The sequence below is a fragment of the Chaetomium tenue genome (genome assembly GCF_020726465.1).
Source record: "Chaetomium tenue strain MPI-SDFR-AT-0079 chromosome Unknown F5144scaffold_4, whole genome shotgun sequence".
Taxonomy (NCBI): domain Eukaryota; kingdom Fungi; phylum Ascomycota; class Sordariomycetes; order Sordariales; family Chaetomiaceae; genus Chaetomium; species Chaetomium tenue.
The window spans coordinates 3,204,085-3,221,759 of NW_027117332.1; the positions used below are offsets into that span (position 1 = coordinate 3,204,085).

General features: G+C 55.2%; 4 protein-coding genes and 1 pseudogene across 5 annotated transcripts; 3 read left to right on the plus strand and 2 right to left on the minus strand.

Annotated features, from left to right (window-relative positions):
- The first annotated feature begins 2,629 nt into the window (after positions 1–2,629).
- On the plus strand, positions 2,630–2,710 carry F5144DRAFT_t100 (annotated as a pseudogene). The gene has a single exon. The product of its transcript is annotated as a tRNA-OTHER (tRNA).
- A 2,859-nt stretch (positions 2,711–5,569) lies between these two features.
- Positions 5,570–7,854, minus strand: F5144DRAFT_489030 (fungal-specific transcription factor domain-containing protein; the record flags this gene model as incomplete). The annotated part of the gene is made up of 3 exons (XM_066785701.1): positions 5,570–5,637; positions 5,868–7,692; positions 7,801–7,854. 3 exons carry the CDS (start codon positions 7,852–7,854, stop codon positions 5,570–5,572), a joined length of 1,947 nt encoding a protein of 648 aa, XP_066643465.1.
- Positions 7,855–8,948: 1,094 nt separating this feature from the next.
- Positions 8,949–12,502, plus strand: F5144DRAFT_573721 (uncharacterized protein). The gene is made up of 22 exons (XM_066788979.1): positions 8,949–9,127; positions 9,203–9,220; positions 9,360–9,526; positions 9,585–9,608; positions 9,676–10,151; positions 10,215–10,257; positions 10,318–10,448; positions 10,510–10,528; positions 10,621–10,661; positions 10,716–10,774; positions 10,828–10,891; positions 10,946–10,959; positions 11,039–11,111; positions 11,172–11,184; positions 11,264–11,307; positions 11,366–11,381; positions 11,440–11,510; positions 11,572–11,623; positions 11,678–11,742; positions 11,805–11,917; positions 11,972–12,397; positions 12,464–12,502. Exons 1-21 carry the CDS (start codon positions 9,060–9,062, stop codon positions 12,030–12,032), a joined length of 1,632 nt encoding a protein of 543 aa, XP_066643466.1. The 5' UTR covers positions 8,949–9,059; the 3' UTR covers positions 12,033–12,397; positions 12,464–12,502.
- Positions 12,357–14,135, minus strand: F5144DRAFT_621146 (kinase-like domain-containing protein; the record flags this gene model as incomplete). Its single annotated transcript, XM_066792043.1, has 4 exons — positions 13,694–14,135; positions 13,553–13,634; positions 12,465–13,502; positions 12,357–12,398 (listed from the first exon to the last, which is right to left on the minus strand). Exons 1-4 carry the CDS (start codon positions 13,759–13,761, stop codon positions 12,357–12,359), a joined length of 1,230 nt encoding a protein of 409 aa, XP_066643467.1. The 5' UTR covers positions 13,762–14,135.
- A 146-nt stretch (positions 14,136–14,281) lies between these two features.
- On the plus strand, positions 14,282–17,401 carry F5144DRAFT_533763 (Muniscin C-terminal mu homology domain-containing protein; the record flags this gene model as incomplete). Its single annotated transcript, XM_066786999.1, has 6 exons — positions 14,282–14,541; positions 14,619–14,711; positions 14,766–14,851; positions 14,912–15,540; positions 15,597–16,616; positions 16,659–17,401. Exons 1-6 carry the CDS (start codon positions 14,494–14,496, stop codon positions 17,399–17,401), a joined length of 2,619 nt encoding a protein of 872 aa, XP_066643468.1. The 5' UTR covers positions 14,282–14,493.
- Positions 17,402–17,675: the final 274 nt, after the last annotated feature.

Sequence of the window (17,675 nt, forward strand, 5' to 3'; positions counted from 1 at the left end):
GCTTGCCGTATGGCCCAGCTCTCCTCGTCTTGTGGTTCTGTCACCATCACCGGGTGTTGGAACTGACCCACTGCTGGCGGCTGGAACGGCTCGACACGAAGGTCTGAGGGAATCCTTTCATGTCCCACGCAACCTGTTTTCTGTGGTTCCCTCCGTGAAGGAGAAGATAGGGGAGAACGACCGTCATACGAATGAGCCATCCCAGAAACAAACAAGGAATTCCGTTGAAATATATCGTTATATAGCACCAAACACTCTGCGAAACTCTGTGTCGACGGCTCTAATCGTGAGCCACTTCTCTCGACAATAGAAAAATCGCTATCTAAAAACGTGCCCGAGTAGACTTGGAGCCTTACAACAGGGGACCACGGCGGACAACCCTCCTCCAGCTGTACCTCGACCAGAACCAGATCCAACCTTCCAAATCACTTCCAGACCCAACGTCATTCTCTGTCGCTCATCATGAAAAAGAAACATACGACAGAGCGTTCCATGCTCACACTCAATATCAAACCAATAAGGTTACTCAAAGAGACGTCTCAAGTCTATTGCTTCTTTGACGCACAAAACACACGGAACCTATCAGCTCTGTGAGATTACGCCATAGAGGTTAATCTTTACGGGATCTGATTACTGAAGCCCCTAGATGACGATATAGCTTACTGGAGACTCAAGAATGCGACGTCATACATCGGCGATGAGGTCAAACCGGTGCTAGAAGCCACCTTTTTTACACCGCGGTGCTCCATTTTCCCAATCCAAGGAACTCAATGCGTTCTTCCCATCCCGATTTTCTGACCTAAACTATCATCTCCTGATACTGTTCATAATTCCATTGCAGTCAAGATGGCTTCTTCTTCCGCCTCTGTCGTTTACCCAATACCCCCACTACCAAACAAGCGAGACCAAGGCGCGACTGGCGGAGACCTCATCGTCACCTACCACTCCGACTTGGCCCAATGCGAGATCCTGCCAACCGGCTCCCGCTACACAAGCGCGGGAAACTTCAAAGCCGGGACCTTCCTCCCATTCATCCAACCCACCTTCATCCACGACCTCTATCCGCGGCTCCTTAGCACCGAGGATGAAGAGAGCTCGGGGCTGCCAGTGATACTCTCCATGTTTAACACAGAACCGAAAGCAACAACGCTGGAAGAGGATTGGGAGAAAAAATGGTTCACCATAGTCGCCCGACTTTTCCCGAACAAACTTACCTTCGAAGGCGTAGCAGTCAATGGATGGGAGACAGACGATCCCCAATCCGTGAAGGTTACCCTCGCAATGCCGCGTGATGGTGGTTTAACACCGTATGCCCTTTTACTATGCCATAACTATGATTCGCAATGGACGCTGACGCATCCAAGAATTATCCCCCGGCGACTCGGTAACCCCGATGAAACGGTTCCCTGGCCAGGCACATCGGCACGTGTGTTCTTTACCGGCCCCGTCGATCTGGATACATTCCATCTCATGGACACAGCCTGGCCAGAGCCACTCACTAAGACTGCAGTGTTTGTCAAGCTAGCGTCGTATTTGCAGCCGGAGAACGACCGCCCCCCTCACAAAGGTATCCACGTCTGCCACGTCCTCCTCATCTTTCCCGTTGAACAACAACCGTGGAAATCGTTAGCCAGCTGGATGCGAACAGCTGTCAACCCATTTCCAAGAGGATCCTGGATTGCATGCAGCGGTCGCCTCCTGGGAGTTCTCGATCGAAACCTCATCCAAGGCCCTCAACTCGTCGACACAAGCGTTCGCATCCCAGTAATTCTTCCAGACGACTGGGAGTCTATTCGACAAAGCAGTTTAACCGCTCACAACACGACGCCCATACGACCTAGCACAATGCCTACAACACCACGCTCAACCGGTCCACGAGGAATCACAAGCTGGAACCCATTCTCTTCACCCATTGGCGGCCAAAGCTCATTGGCAAATAAAGAAAAAAACCCGGCACAGCCCCGGAAGCATCTGGTTCATGAGGCAACCGAGCCACCGGCCACCCTTGAAGCACCGCCGAACTCGACCACAACCGACGCCGAGCCAGTGCTTACAATTTCAAGCCCAGGTATGACCCCCTTCAAGCTCGCTAACTGGGCTAACCACCAACAAGATACCAATCACACCGACGACGGTTCAGACCTAGAGCAGTTGTTGGAAGATCAACTCGCTCCGGAGGACACCACTCCAACAAGAAAAAGAAAGAAGCAAACTTTCTCCGGAGCCGATCCGAAGCAAAAGGTCTACAGCGGGAAAAAAGAGGGCGCGACTATACGATTAGACGCTAGTCTGGCTGAAGAAACCACATTTCCTTACTTTCCCTGCATTTGTAAATAACCATCATGAAATGAAGAAAAAAAAAATGGAAAAAAAAAATGACATGGTTGACTCTCGCAACTCTAGATGGGGAGAAGCAACTTTAATGGCAGCGATAGCTGCGTACCGCCAACTGCCAACCATAACATCACAGACTTCCAAAAAGCACTCTATAGTAGCAACTAAAAAGTTCCTCCAGGCTCCTTTGGCGTGCCGCGCGCAGCCGGCACGGTCACTCCTGTCTGGTTGATCAAAGCCCGCGCTTAGGCTTCTTATACATGAAAGCCGCCACCTACTAGGAAAAAGATTCATCGGGCACGTGGTGTAATGGTACATACTCGTGCGTCTCAGCATCCGAGCACGGGAGTAGCTGGTTCAATTCCAGCGGTGTCCATTCCTTTTTCTTTTTTTCTTTTTTTTACATCGGCCATCTTCTGTACTCCATGAGTCCGTATGTGTCGGTATGACTCTACGCATCTCGTGCATGCGGGATTGGCTATCATTTACCGACCCTGGTGTCTCTGCTGGACGATACCTGTATTTTTTCACGTTTGATGAAGCCGTATAGCCGGCTAGAGGTCCGGGTGGCGACCATGGGAAGATAATGTGTAATTGGCATTTTAGGTGGGAATAGTGACAGGGAGAGGGATAACAAGCTTCTTTGGTATTCACAGCTTCGTCCTTCCACGTCTTAACATGGGATAGTGTCAAGCAGGTATCTGAGCATGTGGAAAACGATATCAGAGCCATGCGGCCCCCACTAGGAGCACGGAACCGCAGATGATCAGGTGCTAAGATTGTGGCTCGAGCAGCCAGTCCAAGTTTTCTTCTTCACGTCCCGAGGGCTAGCCCCGAGATCGCAACGAAAAAAAAAAGGAATGTTGCCCGTGAACCTCGGGGGGGCGAGTAGAGTACTATGAACACCTCCCGTTGGCTCGAGGCATGGTACCCTGATCAGGAAATTCCTGCTCAGAGAACTCCGTCATCTCAAGGCCCAGTCAATTAGTCTCCGAAGACGTCTCAACTTGACGATGGACGGTTAAAGGTGCCACCGCCGGGTATCCGAGCACTTCGTTGGCCCGAAGCGAATTGCCCGAAGGCTTTCCGGTCCGGGTATGAGGAGAGAAGAAGAAGAAGACGAGAAGAAGAGAGGGGGGCGAGACCTCTATATAGACAGCAGAGTTGATCCGTGCGCGCCTGCAAATTCTCAGATGCCGCGGGCTTGTTCCTGCCTTCCATTTCAGAACGTGAATCCGTTGTCATATGATATGGGCAGTTTAAAGGAGGAAGGTGTGCTCCACCACAGAGCTTTCATGGTCTGCGGCGGACGAAGCCAACTCCAGGCATGTTACTTGAGGTAGAGCGCTAGGTAAGCAGTGTAGATTCTCCTTGAGCACATTTACATATCACTCGATGTCACTTATAGGTCGTAACTTAACGATATTTTGGATGTGCTTTGTTTTTGTGGGCAAAGCTGTGACAAGAAGCCCCATACTACATGTCAAGAAGGCTTCCCGTAATCGTAGCTGCCCGTTTAAGACGTCACGCCACTTCAAGTTTAAGCACTTGCTAAAAATGATCTAAATATCAATTGGAAAGTCCAAGCACCTACCTACTTCCTGCCGTCCATGGTTTGAACTGGTGAAATTTGAGACCACAACGCCAGCTAAAAACAGCAGTCCAAACCACGGCACATGGTCCCCCCGTGGAATTCATCACCATCAACCCAGCAAAGTAACCGTTGTCCGTTGAAACAAAAGCATGGCTCTTGCTGTCTGCTTACCACAGCAGCTAGTAGATTAAGATGTTGACCGTGCGTGTTATCTAACAACAAATATCGGCAACAGCATCCCAACGCGCATGACTGCGCGCGCAAACAGTCATCAGGGTCCCTCAGACCAGTAAAAGCTAAATGCACCACTGACACGGGGAATCACAAAAAGAAAGTCAACGTGGGCAAAGTCATCACAGCATACTAGGTACCTAGGTACTCAACCCCATTTAGGTGTGGTTTCCGGGTGATACCCTCATCCCCCGCCGCCACTCCGTCTTTCCATCCCCCCCCTCTCGGCCCCGAGTGTGATGACGAAGTAAACAGTTTAAACTTGATTCTTGTGCGTCAAATATTGCATTCGAATCCCATTGAAAATTGCCACCATGATACGATAGCCCTTCCTCCATGTCCGTCGACCAGTGAGCAGAGCCCCGGATCGCGGGATCCCCCTCCCCACGATGGAATGCCACACTCGTTCTCGTACTTGTACATACATACAACCGACCTCTCGTGCATATCTTGGCACCAGGCCAACCTACCAGGATCAGTTTTAAAGTCTCGGCCGCGCCGACAGCAATTTCCAGTCGGATACGCCGCCGAAGCCCTGTGATTGGCCTCCCAGGCCGTGTGGCTTGCCAACGGCCAGCTGAACCACCATCACCGACGAACGCACACATGGCATGGAACTGCAAGCCATAAACGATATCACCCAGCCAAGGTCTGGGGAAATAAGCTTTGGAAGCTGAGACACGCAGCAGAGCGTTCGACGGGGAGGGAGATGCTCGTACGTCATCGCATCGCTCCCCCCTGTCTGCGCCGCGTTTCACGGCCTGTATGTACATGCACCCAGTCGGCTGCAGGTTAACTTTAATTCACCCCTTGGTAGTACTGCAGGAAGTTACAAGCAGTTGCAAGTCTAATCCTTGTCTAGCCATAGGTGGTCAACTCTCCAAGATTCTACGCGTTACATTATTACACGTGCTTTCGAGTGAGACTAGGGACTTCTTCCGAGTGAAAATGGGTTGTTGGTGCCAAGCACCGGATGTTTTTTGCTGGAGATCGTTACATCTTCTGAGCCTACGTGTATAAGGAACAGAATAGATATGGCCATTCCAGGTACCAATAATTCCCTCCCACCAACCGTAACCGTCCAGTGTTTGACCCAATCCAGCCCAATGTCCTCCCCTCGGAAAGGGGAGCCTTTGGTGTGCTCCATCTTCCAGAAACATGAGACTGCCCGAGGCGTAGGTGTTATCCTAGGCATCCGCCGCGGGTTCGTCCCGTGAAAAAAAGGCCCCCCTCTTATCCTGCCCCATAACCCGTTTTCATCGACTTAATATTGGTGCAAGTGTAATTCCCATCGGTCATGCGTTCCCGAATGAGTGATGTAGGAGACTCTCGTCAATCCCGCGGTATTTTGAGAACCAGGCCACAAATCGTTGCGACCCCAACAGCCGCTGGCCCGGAGTGACGGAGTCTTCACTTGGCGGTGTGGGGGTCCGGGCCAGCAAGGTGATATTTAGCCCGACGATCAAGGGCATTATCCGCTCGGCAGGTGTTGGTGTGCAGGTGCGTGTTCGAGCAGTGTTGGTTATCGACGGTACGCACCCATAAGATTCCAAGCGCGGTTGCGGCCGGGAGGGGGTGGCCCGTATTCGTGGCCTCGGAGCCTCCAGTTGTGATCTTGGTCAACCGAACAGACTATGTAGTCCTGTGGAACTCATCACGTCGAGCCAATGGGTCCGGCGAGGGAGTCCGATTTCTTCATCGTACGCACTCCAAACCGCACGAACGAGTTGTTTTGCCACGCCTATCGGTTTGGGGGGGAGGCATATCTCGAGTTGGTCCAACCGGTTCATGATGAGAAGTCGTGCCTGGGAGATTTTGATGGCGTTTTCGGATATGCCAGGGCCAGGCAATGGAAAGCCGGGCGCGGCGGCCCCGGACACCGGCGTGGCTGCTGTGTTGAAATCTGTGTTTGGTGGGTGCTTGTGATTCCCGCTACGTAACGGGATTTTGCTGTTGTCCTCGTATCTAAGACCACTGCCGGCACAGAGACAGAGTAAGGGCTGAATGCAGCTCAGACTTCCCGCTGGGACCTTGCCGAGCACATTGTTGACGACGTGCAAGACCTGAGGGGTTGCCCAGGATTGCCAGATCACCGAAACACTGGCGGCTTCGAGGTTCGGATTCCGTTTAATGCTCAGGTCTGGGAAGGTCTCGTAGAGCTGCAGGAGAGCGCACAGGCGGTATGCCTCACTTAAATAATACAAGGTCTGAGCAGAGTCGAAAGTCTGTGGAGGTTGAGGGCACTCGGGGGGCGGCGGGACAATAACCGATAGCAGCGACTCCTCTACTTTCGTTGCTGCCTGGATGTCCTTCATTGCGCCTTCGAGGATTCGGTAGCTCGTTCCGTTATTGAGCCTCCACCGATTGCGGGACCTTCGACACAGGGCTATTGCCTTGCCAAATAACCTTAGTATGTCAGAGGGGACGCCGGTCCATGGATGTGAGACGGTAGGTAGGAGAGGTCTCTGAGTCGTCGGCTCCGGCCAGCTGAGCATATGCTTAAAGTCGATCTCGTCGTCGCTGACAACGCTGCGAAGCATCTCTTCGTAAACAAGGCACCCGTTGAAGAAGTCAAGTTGCTCCTGGGAGCCGCTGTCTAGCACCTGCGAATTCATCCGCTTCAGCACCCTCCGCGCCTCTCTCACGGATTGCTGGCCAAGCTGCCGGGCCTCCAACCAACACATGGACGAGCTCATGCAAAAAAGTGAGAGTAGTAGCTCCGTGGGGAATGCCGGCCGGGGGTTGTTATGAAAGACCTCCAGTTCTTTTCCGATAGCCTGAAACGCGTTGCGTGGTGCAGACCGAGCCGTATCTTTCATGACGTGCGGGAGCCGCTCAACGAGGGAGGCTGCGGATATCGCTTGCAGGGCGTAAAAGACGGAGCTGGAAGTTCGCCAGAGGTTGCCTGTCAGCTGCCGGTACGGGTTTGTCGGAGAATCGAGAGCCGACCACGACGAGCACACTGATTTAAACCAGTGCTCGATCAGAAAGGTTGGGATGTCTACGACCGGCTGGTACATGGCCAAGTCGCGTGCCTGGTCCGGGTCGTCGGGCGACCCCGGCTCTCCCTTGGGCACCATGGGTCCCGTTTGAGGGGAGAGCGCGGGAATCAGGCTGGCATAGCTTTCGACGTTCGCTGCTAAATCCTGGTAATGGGTTGGGGGAGACGGTGTGGAGGAGGATGGTGATGACGATGAGGACGGGGGTGATGCGGACGTCGATAGCGACCCTGACGTCGATACGGTAAGGGATGGAACAACGGGGAGCCCGAGTCTCCTGGCAGGGACCGGGACCGTGAGCGAGGTTCTAGTTCCATCATGAGCGGAGCTCTCGGGAGTGGTGGCCGTGGGCGTGGAGGCGATGGACACGGAGGCAGCGGTGACGAGCTGGGTGAAGTTTGCCGGCCCGCTGGTGTTTGTTGTTGTCGGTCTCTCGTGCTTGGTGGACCACTGAAGCCTCTGTTGGTAGCCTGGACAGTCGAACCCTTTGTGGGCACAATTCTGGCATCCAGGCTTGGTCTCGTCACACCTTAGCTATGGGACTGGTCAGTGGATCTAATCTCCTGCCCAGGGCTTCCTCCGTCTCCATGCAGACAGGGGCAGCGCGTGTGTTGTAAGGCATCGTTGGGGACAACAACATACCCGCCTGACCTTGCAAGTCCGACAGCCGCTTCTCGACTTCTGCCTATTTTTCATCTTGGTTCTGTCATCATCTGGTCGTTCCGCTGTTGCCAAGCAGGGTTGACGTCCGGGTCCCGGGTGGAGAGCTTGGGGAAGAAATATCAGAAAAAGGTCAGGCGCATGAGAAGCCGTCGGTCTCTTCACCAAGGCACCGGGCGCGCATTCAGCTGGCGACCCCCCGGCGTACCCGACATGGCAGCTCCCTAATTAACCCATGCTTCCCACGATGCCCGGTCCATCGCCGAGTTGCAGCAGCCAATCGAGACGGATCGGCAACTCCCAAGGGCCTGTCAGAAGCCCGATGGGGCTTGCTCGGCTGGGCGGGGCACGACCCACACATCTCTGCTGTCAAGCCAACCGTGGAGGGGAAAGGCGCCACCAACAACAGTGGGAGACGCCGAAAGCACGGCGGAAATGGACCTAAATTTGCGGCCGCAGCTCCGAGCAGTTATGGTTGGTGAGGGCCCAGCTCCGGTGCGCCTTGGTACCTGTACAACCCGGGTATCCCACAACCACCCCGTGTCTTCTCCCACACGCTTTCCGCGCCTACCGCCTGCCGAGACCCAAGCGAAACGCCCCCATTACCGCCGTTGACGACATGGCTGATGAAGGTGTAACAGGCGATGCAGGACCCGCCAACATGGCTCGCGTGGAGGTGCCTCCGCAGATCTACCCGGCATCCCTGTGCGTCTGGCTGGTCTGGCTGGGTTGGCTTATTGATGGACAAGCACTAGGCCACTTTTGTCGGCCGGTCATTCCCGGAGTCCACTCCTTTGCGAATGTTTAATGTCGGGGCTCGGCCCGTTGCCAAGCCGGAGATTGCACGGTAGTCGGGTGCTGACATGGCACGGCTAAGGTGTCGCTTCCGAAGGACCTGGTTCCGCATCTCGAGATGGGAAATCGAGCGATTATGTGCGGCGCGGGTGCACACAGTAAAACTTGGGGGGAATGCGCTGTATCGGATAGAACATGAAGAAGCTGCAGCATTTAGCGGGGCAGTAGGGCAGCTAGGCGGGAAAAGGCGGCCCTAACCTCAATTTTCAGGCACACGGTGATAAAAGAACCCACTCCGAGTGTCGGCCGCGACGAGGCGGGCAAAATTGATAGGTCACAAATTTTTTACCACTCACACCTTCGCCCAAATCAGAATTGCAGTTCACAGCACGATTTGGTTGCCTGAGTCGACTAAACGGAGAAAAAAAAAGAAACCATCATTCGCAATGGCTGCCGGACCGGGAGAGGCCATGGCCCACAGTGCCTTCGACACCATCTTGGTGCTCGACTTTGGGTGAGCAATGAGAGGCCCTGGATGAGGAGAATGAAAAATGAAAATCACAGGAACTGACTAGATTTCATCAAATAGCTCACAGTATACCCACCTGTATGTTACCCCGATTTTGAAAATCAAAGACGTTGTTGGTAGACGTTGTCGTCCTCGCTCAAGCCGCCCCGGTCATCGCAACTTTGCAAGCCAGGCAAACCTCTGGACATGATGGAACCCGACTAACCGCGGCGTGAAGGATCACTCGCCGTCTCCGTGAGCTCAATGTCTTCTCGGAGATGTTGCCATGCACCCAGAAGCTCTCGGAGCTCAAGTTCGTCCCCAAGGGCATCATTCTCTCAGGCGGGCCCTACTCTGTCTACGAGGAAGGCAGCCCTCATGTTGACCCTGCGGTCTTCGACCTAAGTCAGCCTGCCTCCTGATACTGGCCCGTCTACTTATGGCTGACCCGTTTGATTTTCAGACGTGCCTATTCTCGGCATTTGCTGTATGTGATTGCAGTCCCGTATCCGGTCCTGACTAGGGGGCCCGCAGCTGACTTTTGGGGGCCAAAGATGGCATGCAGGAACTGGCCTACCGCCTCAACCCGGACAATGTCATTGCTGGCACGCACCGCGAATATGGCCATGCCATGCTCAAGGCGCGGTCCATCGATAACCACGTTGACCGCCTTTTTGAGGGTATCGAGGAGTCCATGCGGGTGTGGATGAGCCATGGCGATAAGTTGGCAAAGCTGCCAGACGGCTTCCACACGGTTGCCACGTCGGACAACTCAGAATACGCCGCCATCGGCCACCAAAGCAAGCCAATTTACGGCCTGCAGTTCCACCCTGAGGTTACACACACCCAAAACGGGACCGCACTCTTGAAAAACTTTGCCGTCGGCATCTGCGGCTGCAAGCAAGAGTGGACCATGCAGAAGTTTCTGGAAGAGGCGATTGCCCAAATTCGCCACACTGTCGGTGAAAAGGGGCAGGTGTTGGCTGCCATCAGTGGTGGCGTTGACTCAACGGTTGCCGCAAAACTAATGGTAAGTTCCGGGGCCGAGATGCCCCCCCATGGTCCCAGGGGAGCTGAAACTGACGGTGTGCAGAAAGAAGCGATTGGTTCCAGGTTCTGGGCCGTGCTGGTCAATAGTACGTAATTCCCTGCAGGCCTGATTTTAACACCGACCCGGGCTAACGGCATCGAATCAGATGGCGTTATGCGATTGAATGAGTGCGACCAGGTCAAGAAGGACCTCACTGAGGCGCTTGGCATCAACCTCACCGTCGTCGAAGCCTCGGACAGGTTCCTTGATGGTCTGAAGGGTATTGATGATCCCGAAGTATTTCGCCCTCCCCCACGTTATTACGTTTTGTAAGCAACACCACTGACACCCCTTCTAGAAAAAGCGGAAGTTCATTGGTATGTTTCGCATGCATGCCCTCTCCGGGCTCTCCCGAATCCCACCTCTTAACCAGTGGGAATGGAACGTTTCGAAATTAACCGCTGAGAAGGTGGCAAGTTTATCGACATTTTTGAGGAGGAAGCCGTCAAGGTATGCGCCTAAACCTCCCGCTTCCGATTGACAGAGAGGGCTGACGAGCGACAGATCGAAGAGGCTGCCGCTAATGACCCAGCCAAGGCTGGCAAGATCGAGTTCTTCATGCAGTGAGTTGTCAATCGGCAACCAACACACACCGCATTTTACTGAACTTCGGCAGAGGCACCCTCTACCCGGATGTGATCGAGTCGCTCTCGTTCAAGGGTCCTTCGGCCACCATCAAGGTTAGCTCGTCCCACCACACCCGAACACCTGGAAATGCTGACGGTTATCATTAGACCCACCACAATGTGTATGTCTGCTCGCCCCTCGTCCCAGTCGGGCGCGTCGCCCCAATCAGGCCCAGAAGGAATATTGACTCAAGTTGCAAGTGGTGGCCTCCCCGCCCGGATGGCCAACGGACAGGGCCTCAAGTTGATCGAACCCCTGAGATCCTTGTATAAGGTTTGTTCCCCCTGGTGCTCCACCCATGACGTGCCTCCCTTGGAACTAACTGTCGAATAGGATGAAGTCCGCGGTATGTGGCGCTTCGAAAATCAAACATCGCTTCGGGGATTTGCCCTCCAGCCGTGAGACACGAGACTAACGAACTGCAGCGCTTGGACGTGCCCTGGGGATCCGGGAGGAACTTGTGATGAGGGTATGTCCGCGGACCCTTCTTCTTTCCATTGGTGCCTTTGCTGACTGGGTCCCAATAGCATCCTTTCCCTGGCCGTAGGACAGACCGCTCCTTTGCCTCCAGGCGTTTTGTATCAGCACTGACCACTCCCAGCTGGCATTGCCGTCAGAATCCTAGGCGAGGTGACACCCGAGAAGGTTGAGATCGCCCGCCAGGCTGACCATGTAAAGAAACTCTCCGTCGAGGCTGTGGTTTGATTATGCCCCTTCTGACATTCGCCTCTAGATCTTCATCTCCGAGATCCGCAAGGCGGGGATTTATGACCAAATTTCCCAAGGTTAGCTTTCACAAAATTGTGTGAATTGGGAACGCAAACTAACTTGTTCTATAGCCTATGCCGCCGTCGACCCCAGTCGCGCCGTGGGCGTGATGGGTGATAAGCGAGTTTACGGCTACGTATGCTGCGCTACCCGGGTGCTGCACCCGCTTCCCTGTCGCGTGTTACTAATGCTCGGCAGATCATCGTCCTCCGGGCCGTGACAACGACCGACTTCATGACGGCCGAAGCTTACAACTTCCCTTGGGACTTTCTCCAGCGGGTTATGAACAGGATTGTCAACGAGGTCCACGGGTATGCACGCATCTCTCCCAACGTTGCACCTGTCGTCGCTAACATGGTCAACAGCGTGTGCCGCGTCGTGTACGACGTCACCTCCAAGCCGCCCGGGACGATCGAACTCGAGTAAGACTACGGATACGCGATGAGATGACTTCCTGTCGAGGCGGTTTCATGGGACATCCGGGACAGGAACTCGGGTCTAGGACCCTAATGAGTGGCATGGCACATGACAGGCCAAGTCGATATGCGAGCTCACGAGTGGATAGAAGGATACCAAGATGCTGCCATGAAAATTGGATGCGGGACGACGGGCCGTTGATCATGATAGACCTCAATAGAGCCTTACGAAGATTGAGATCTGCAATGTACCTAGTGCATATCATTGTGGACTCCTTCCATTTATGCTTCCATAGCATAACCCAAACCAACGCGGGGTCTGGACCCTCTCGCCTCAGGTCTCAGCCTCCCCTTTCATACAAGGAAACTCCAACGCCTATCTCAAAAGGTCAGCACACCCCCCAGTAACTACACACCGAGGGAAAAAAAGAGAAGCACTCACCTCCCCCGCCGTCACCCTCCGCCCACTCTCAAACCGCACCATCCCCTCCACCAACCCCCTCCACCCTTCCCCCGCCCCAGGCACCAAACCCTCCCACCCCTCCCTCGCCACCCTCCCCTCAAACACGCGATACATCTCAAACGGCGGCGTGCGAAACGCCCTCGCCTCCGGCCACGTCTCCGGCGTCGGCGTGCCCAGCGTCTGGAACAGGCTCAGCACCAGCCCTAGCTGGCTGCCGTCCTCGTGCGCCGGCGGCGAGTCGAACAGCGGCCGCCGCAGGAAGCACTCGGCCAGGGTGGTGCCGGCGGCCCACAGGTCGATGCCGGGCCCGTAGGCGCGGTCGCCGAAGAGGGTTTCGGGGGCGCGGTAGGCGCCCGTGCCGACTTCGAGGACTTTTTGGGTGGGGGGTTCGGTGCCGTCGCCAGTTGTGGGAGGGGAGAGGGTCGGGTGCCAGGCGGTGCCGAAGTCGGAGAGGTGGATTTGGGAGGGGTGTGTTGGGGTGGGGGTGGTGAGTAGGATGGCGGAGGGTTTGATGTCGCGGTGGATGATGGATTCGTGGGTGTGGAGGTGGTGGAGGGCGCGGAAGAGGGCGGTGAAGATGGTGCGGATGAGGGGGGTTGGGAGCGGGGAGGATGGGGGTTGTTGGGTGGTGAGGAGGTCGGCGAGGGTGAGGGGGGCGTAGGGGAAGACGAGGACAAAGTTTTGGGTTTGGGGGTCACGGAAGGTCTCGAGGAGGGGGATGATGTTGGGGGCGTTGGAGGCTCGGAGGGAGGCGAGCATCTTGGCTTCGCGTTGCGGGCTGTGCGGCTCGATGTTGTGTGTTTCGACGATCACCTTCAGAGCGCGGGTTTGGGCACGGTAGACCGCGGCTGTCACGCCGCTGGCGATGTAATGACAGTCTTGGTAGTCGCCTATGGTGATTCCGGGAGATAACTCTCGGTCGTTGGCTTCAGGGGCTGGTGTTGCTGATGCGGCCAAGGCGGATTCAGGGGCTTCAACATTGGAAGTCGGCGGGTTGCAAGCTGCGTTATACTCTTCCTGATGGCGCGTCAGGGCGAGGTTCTTTTAGGGGTCAGACATTGACATACCCGGCTTGTCGATGTCTTATACGCCTCACTTTCAATCTCAAAGGCGCTCTGGCTAAGCCCGCGAGTTGCTAATCCATTGGTTCTACGGGGATAAGTTAGGCCAGGCTCCGTACATCTCGACTCAAGGTCATTGTTTCTCACAAACTCTGAATATTATCATATCGCTCCGAGGCAGTGAGTGAAGCTCGCCAGTTGGTGGGATCGGCCATTTTGTATTTTCAAGAAAGGAGAAGAGATGTGATGAAAATGCGAGTTCCAACCCTAACGATACCAGGAGGTACAAATTGCACCGTTGCTGGGGATACCAAGCTCGGTGTAAAGAAACAAACTTGTTGACGATGGTTACTGGAATTCTGATTCGGAGCTTTTGGGGAGTCCGTGCCCGCGGTTGGATCTGGAAATGGGGTGAACAAATGGTAGCATTAAACTGGGAACATGAGGTTTTCCAGGTTCCATTCAATTTGATATCGATACCAAGGCTATCGTCCACTGGCTTCGACAGACGACATTCTGCAGGGTCCTCAGGGGTTCAAACAATGCTTGTTCTTAGGGTTCGAGGCTTCTTTGTTGGCGGAGCCCCATCAGCCGTCGATGGATTTCGAGCGGGTCTTGGACCGGCTTATGTGGATCTGCATTAGCCTCGAAAGCACCAACGATTGGCTGATTGCGGACAGCTCGGCGTTGACCAGGCTGAGGACTCCACAAAAATGCGAGCTCCATCTTCATCCACCCTGACATCAATGCGCCTTCCCGGCCGTTCCTCCTTGCATGCCGCTTCAACTTCGGAAACTCTCGTTGTGGCCTTGCGATCGTCTTGTCGTTTTGCCCGCCTTGCTGCCATACCGGATTGCTGGCGATATTGCTTGCGATCCCAGTGTTATGCGTTGATCAGGTGCCCTCGTTGTCGTTAGGTCGCGTTTCCCGACTCCTTCCTCCCCACGATGGCCTCCGCCGACGACCTCTCCCGCGCCGAGTATCCGGCAATGCTTGTACGACTTCCCTGATGCGGCTTGTCCCTTCTTCGTTGTGCAGAGTGATCTGACCGCTGATCTTCGGCATTTTCTAGGCGAACCTGCAACCCACCCAGGCCGTGCAAGCGCTGTCGGACCGGGTCAAGCGGATCACAAGAGCCAACCAAGAGATCGCAGATTGGCTTCAGGTACGGTTACAAAATACTGCGACCTTGCGAGATGCGGGGCTGAGATTGTCATAGGAGCGCAGGAGAGTCGAAGAACAATATGTTGCTGGCCTCCGTAAATTGTTGGTCTACAAGGTGCCGAGCGCTGCAACAGAGCTTGGGTTCGTCTAGCCATTGTCACTCCCTCCACCAGATTCTCAACTAACCAATTCTTCTCATAGCATCTTCCAGGCCCCATGGGATAAGATTCTCAGTTCCACCGACGGCATTGCTGCCTCACACCAGCTGTTCGCCCAGCGCATCGACAAAGACGTCGAGTTTTCCCTCCGGAACTTCCAGAACAAGAAGGAGATGCAGCACATGCAAACCATCAGCGCGAATCTGAGTACAATGGCCAAGGAACTGGATGACGCTACCGAGAAGTCGGAAAAGCTCAGCAGGAAGGGAGGCAGGGCCAACGCGCAAAAGGTTGATCAGGCCGCGGCAAGGCTCGAGTCAGCGACCCAGACATGGGAGTCACAAGCGCCCTTCATCTACGAGACCCTCCAAGCCCTGGATGAGCAACGGATAAACCATCTACGTGACGTCTTAACGCAATTCGAGACCCACGAGATCGACCAGGCGACACGGACCCAAGCAGCGGCGGAGGAAGTGCTCAACGTCATGCTCGAGATCAACACTGAGCAGGAGATTCAAAATTTTGTGCAGAAAACCACTGCTGGGAAGCCAAAGATCGAGAGGAAGTCGACAACGACACGGCAACCGACCCCTGTGACCCCAACCGCCGCGCCCCCGAGCATCACCGCGGACGACATCAGTGAGCATTCGGGCCAAAGGGAGAACCCCCCTGGTATGTGATGAACCCTTACTTGTCACCCGCTTCCAGTTACTAACGAGGGAATATAGAATCAAAGCTGCGGAGTCGGATTGGCACTATGCTTGGCCGTCGGCGACAGAGTATCCACGGCGGCTTCGGTCAACTCGGCTCACCTCCGAAGAGTCTCGGCTCCTTCTCGCGCGGTATCGGGAGCAGCCATAGCCAGACGTTGTCTCCTCGAGCCTCATCTCACAATTTGGCCGACTCGCAGCACAGGCTACCGTCGCTGGCCGAGAGCCCAACGGCGGAACAAGGGCGGGGATCCACCGCCGAGACCGAGCCAGCGAAGAAGTCTCATGAAGGCACAAACGGGGTTACGGGTGGGGAAACATCTAAGGACAACCAGACCTCACAACCGAGCCTCCTTAATGGAACCGCTGAGGATATCTTCGACGCAACCCCGCCATCCCAGCCACAGCAGAGCAAAGATGAATCGGGCAAGGATGCCGAGGGTTTCACAATACCACCAGAGATGAATGACCCCATCTCCCAGGCGCAGCGGGAAGCGGTAGGCGAGGAAGGCGATCATATGTTCAAGTTGAACATCCAAAATGAGCCTATCCCTGAGGAAGACCAGGATGCGAAACAAGCAGCCTTGTCCAGCGTTGCGAATGCCCTGAACATGGGAATGCCGTCACGGAAGGCAGGGACCGTCCGGGGCCGGAGAGATGTCCGAAACACTGTTTACATGCCGTCTTTGCCAACTCAGGAGCTCTCTTCCGAGAATCCTTTCCCGGTCTCGCCTTCATTGCCAACAAGTGCGACAGTGCCAAAGCTCCCGCCATCTATGACGTTTTCTTCTGAGACAAGCCATGCTTCGGATACTCAGTCTATCCGATCCGGCACCTCGTTCGGTGGCACATCGTCGTACAATAGTGTGGCCCGGTTGAAGCATCCAGAGATGCACGGGCCCGCATACGGACCCGGGTTACACTCCTCCATCATCGAGACCGTGTCTGCTACCTTCCAAGACGGGGAACCAAACTCGGTTAAGGTCACTGGCGAGATCGCGCTCGCCTATGTGCCCGACCCCGATGCCCCTTTTGCAGGTAATACCCCCACGCTAGCTTATCGTTACCACCAGCTCACAGTTACAGATCATGAAACGATCCGCCTGAATAAATTCCCTCTCCTCGAATCCATTGGACCCAACCGCGTTTTCGTAACGAACACCACCGCCCCCGACGAGTTCTCGATTGACCTATCCCACATCAACACCACCACCAGCGCCTTCACCTACCGCGTGCATGCCGACTCGGACACGGCCCTGGTATCCCAATGCCCCATCGCGATCCACCCCGTCTGGAAGCCCCAAGCCGACAAGCTCGGCCTCCTCCTGCAGTACCGTCTCAACCCGTCCTGTGCCTTCCCCCGGCCCCTGACGCTATCCAACGTCGTCTTCGTCGCTACCTACGAGGGCGCTCGTGCAAGTGGCGTGCAGACCAAGCCCTCGGGGACCCACCTCAAGGACAAGCACATTGTGTACTGGCGGCTCGGGGACGTCACGCTGACGGACGACTGGGCTAAGATCATCTGTCGCGTCATCGGCGAGCAGAACGCGGAGCCGATGCCGGGCAAGGTGGAGGTCAGGTGGGAGTGGGCGCCGCCGGCTAACAGCGGTAGCGATGCGGACGCGGGCAGTGGGATCTCGGTTGCGCGGCTGTTGCCTGAGGGGAAGGGTAAGGGGAAGGCGGTCGAAGTGGAGGATGAGGATCCGTTCGCGGACGTCAGCTCGCCGCCGGCATCGCCGGATCCTACGGCGGAGCAAGGGAGGGCGTGGGCGGAGGTGCCGGTTGTGAGGAGGCTAGTTGGAGGGAAGTACGAGTCGAAATAAAGGGGTAGGTGGGGTTGGAGCGTTGAACTAATGATGGGGCTTTGTGTCTTGAAGCTCGTTTTGAGTTTGCAGCAAACGATGGATAGACCGAGGAGCTGATACCACAGGGGACATGTCTTAAGAAGCGATTTTCTTTGTTGCTGGCCGGGGATTGGAGAGAGGGCCCCGAGAGGGGTTGGAGAACGAGAATGCACTGCACATACTGTACATACCTACATATCTATCCTTTTGTTGATTGCTTCTACTTTAAACGATGAGCGGATTGGTTTCACTT

Excerpts from the sequence above, each read along its gene's own strand:
- F5144DRAFT_573721 (XM_066788979.1), top strand. The coding sequence starts at position 9,060 with ATGGCTGCCGGACCGGGAGAGGCCATGGCCCACAGTGCCTTCGACACC. Across the intron at positions 10,152-10,214 it reads CGGTTGCCGCAAAACTAATG|AAAGAAGCGATTGGTTCCAG; the intron begins GTAAGTTCCGGG and ends GACGGTGTGCAG. Across the intron at positions 11,511-11,571 it reads TCGCCCGCCAGGCTGACCAT|ATCTTCATCTCCGAGATCCG; the intron begins GTAAAGAAACTC and ends ATTCGCCTCTAG.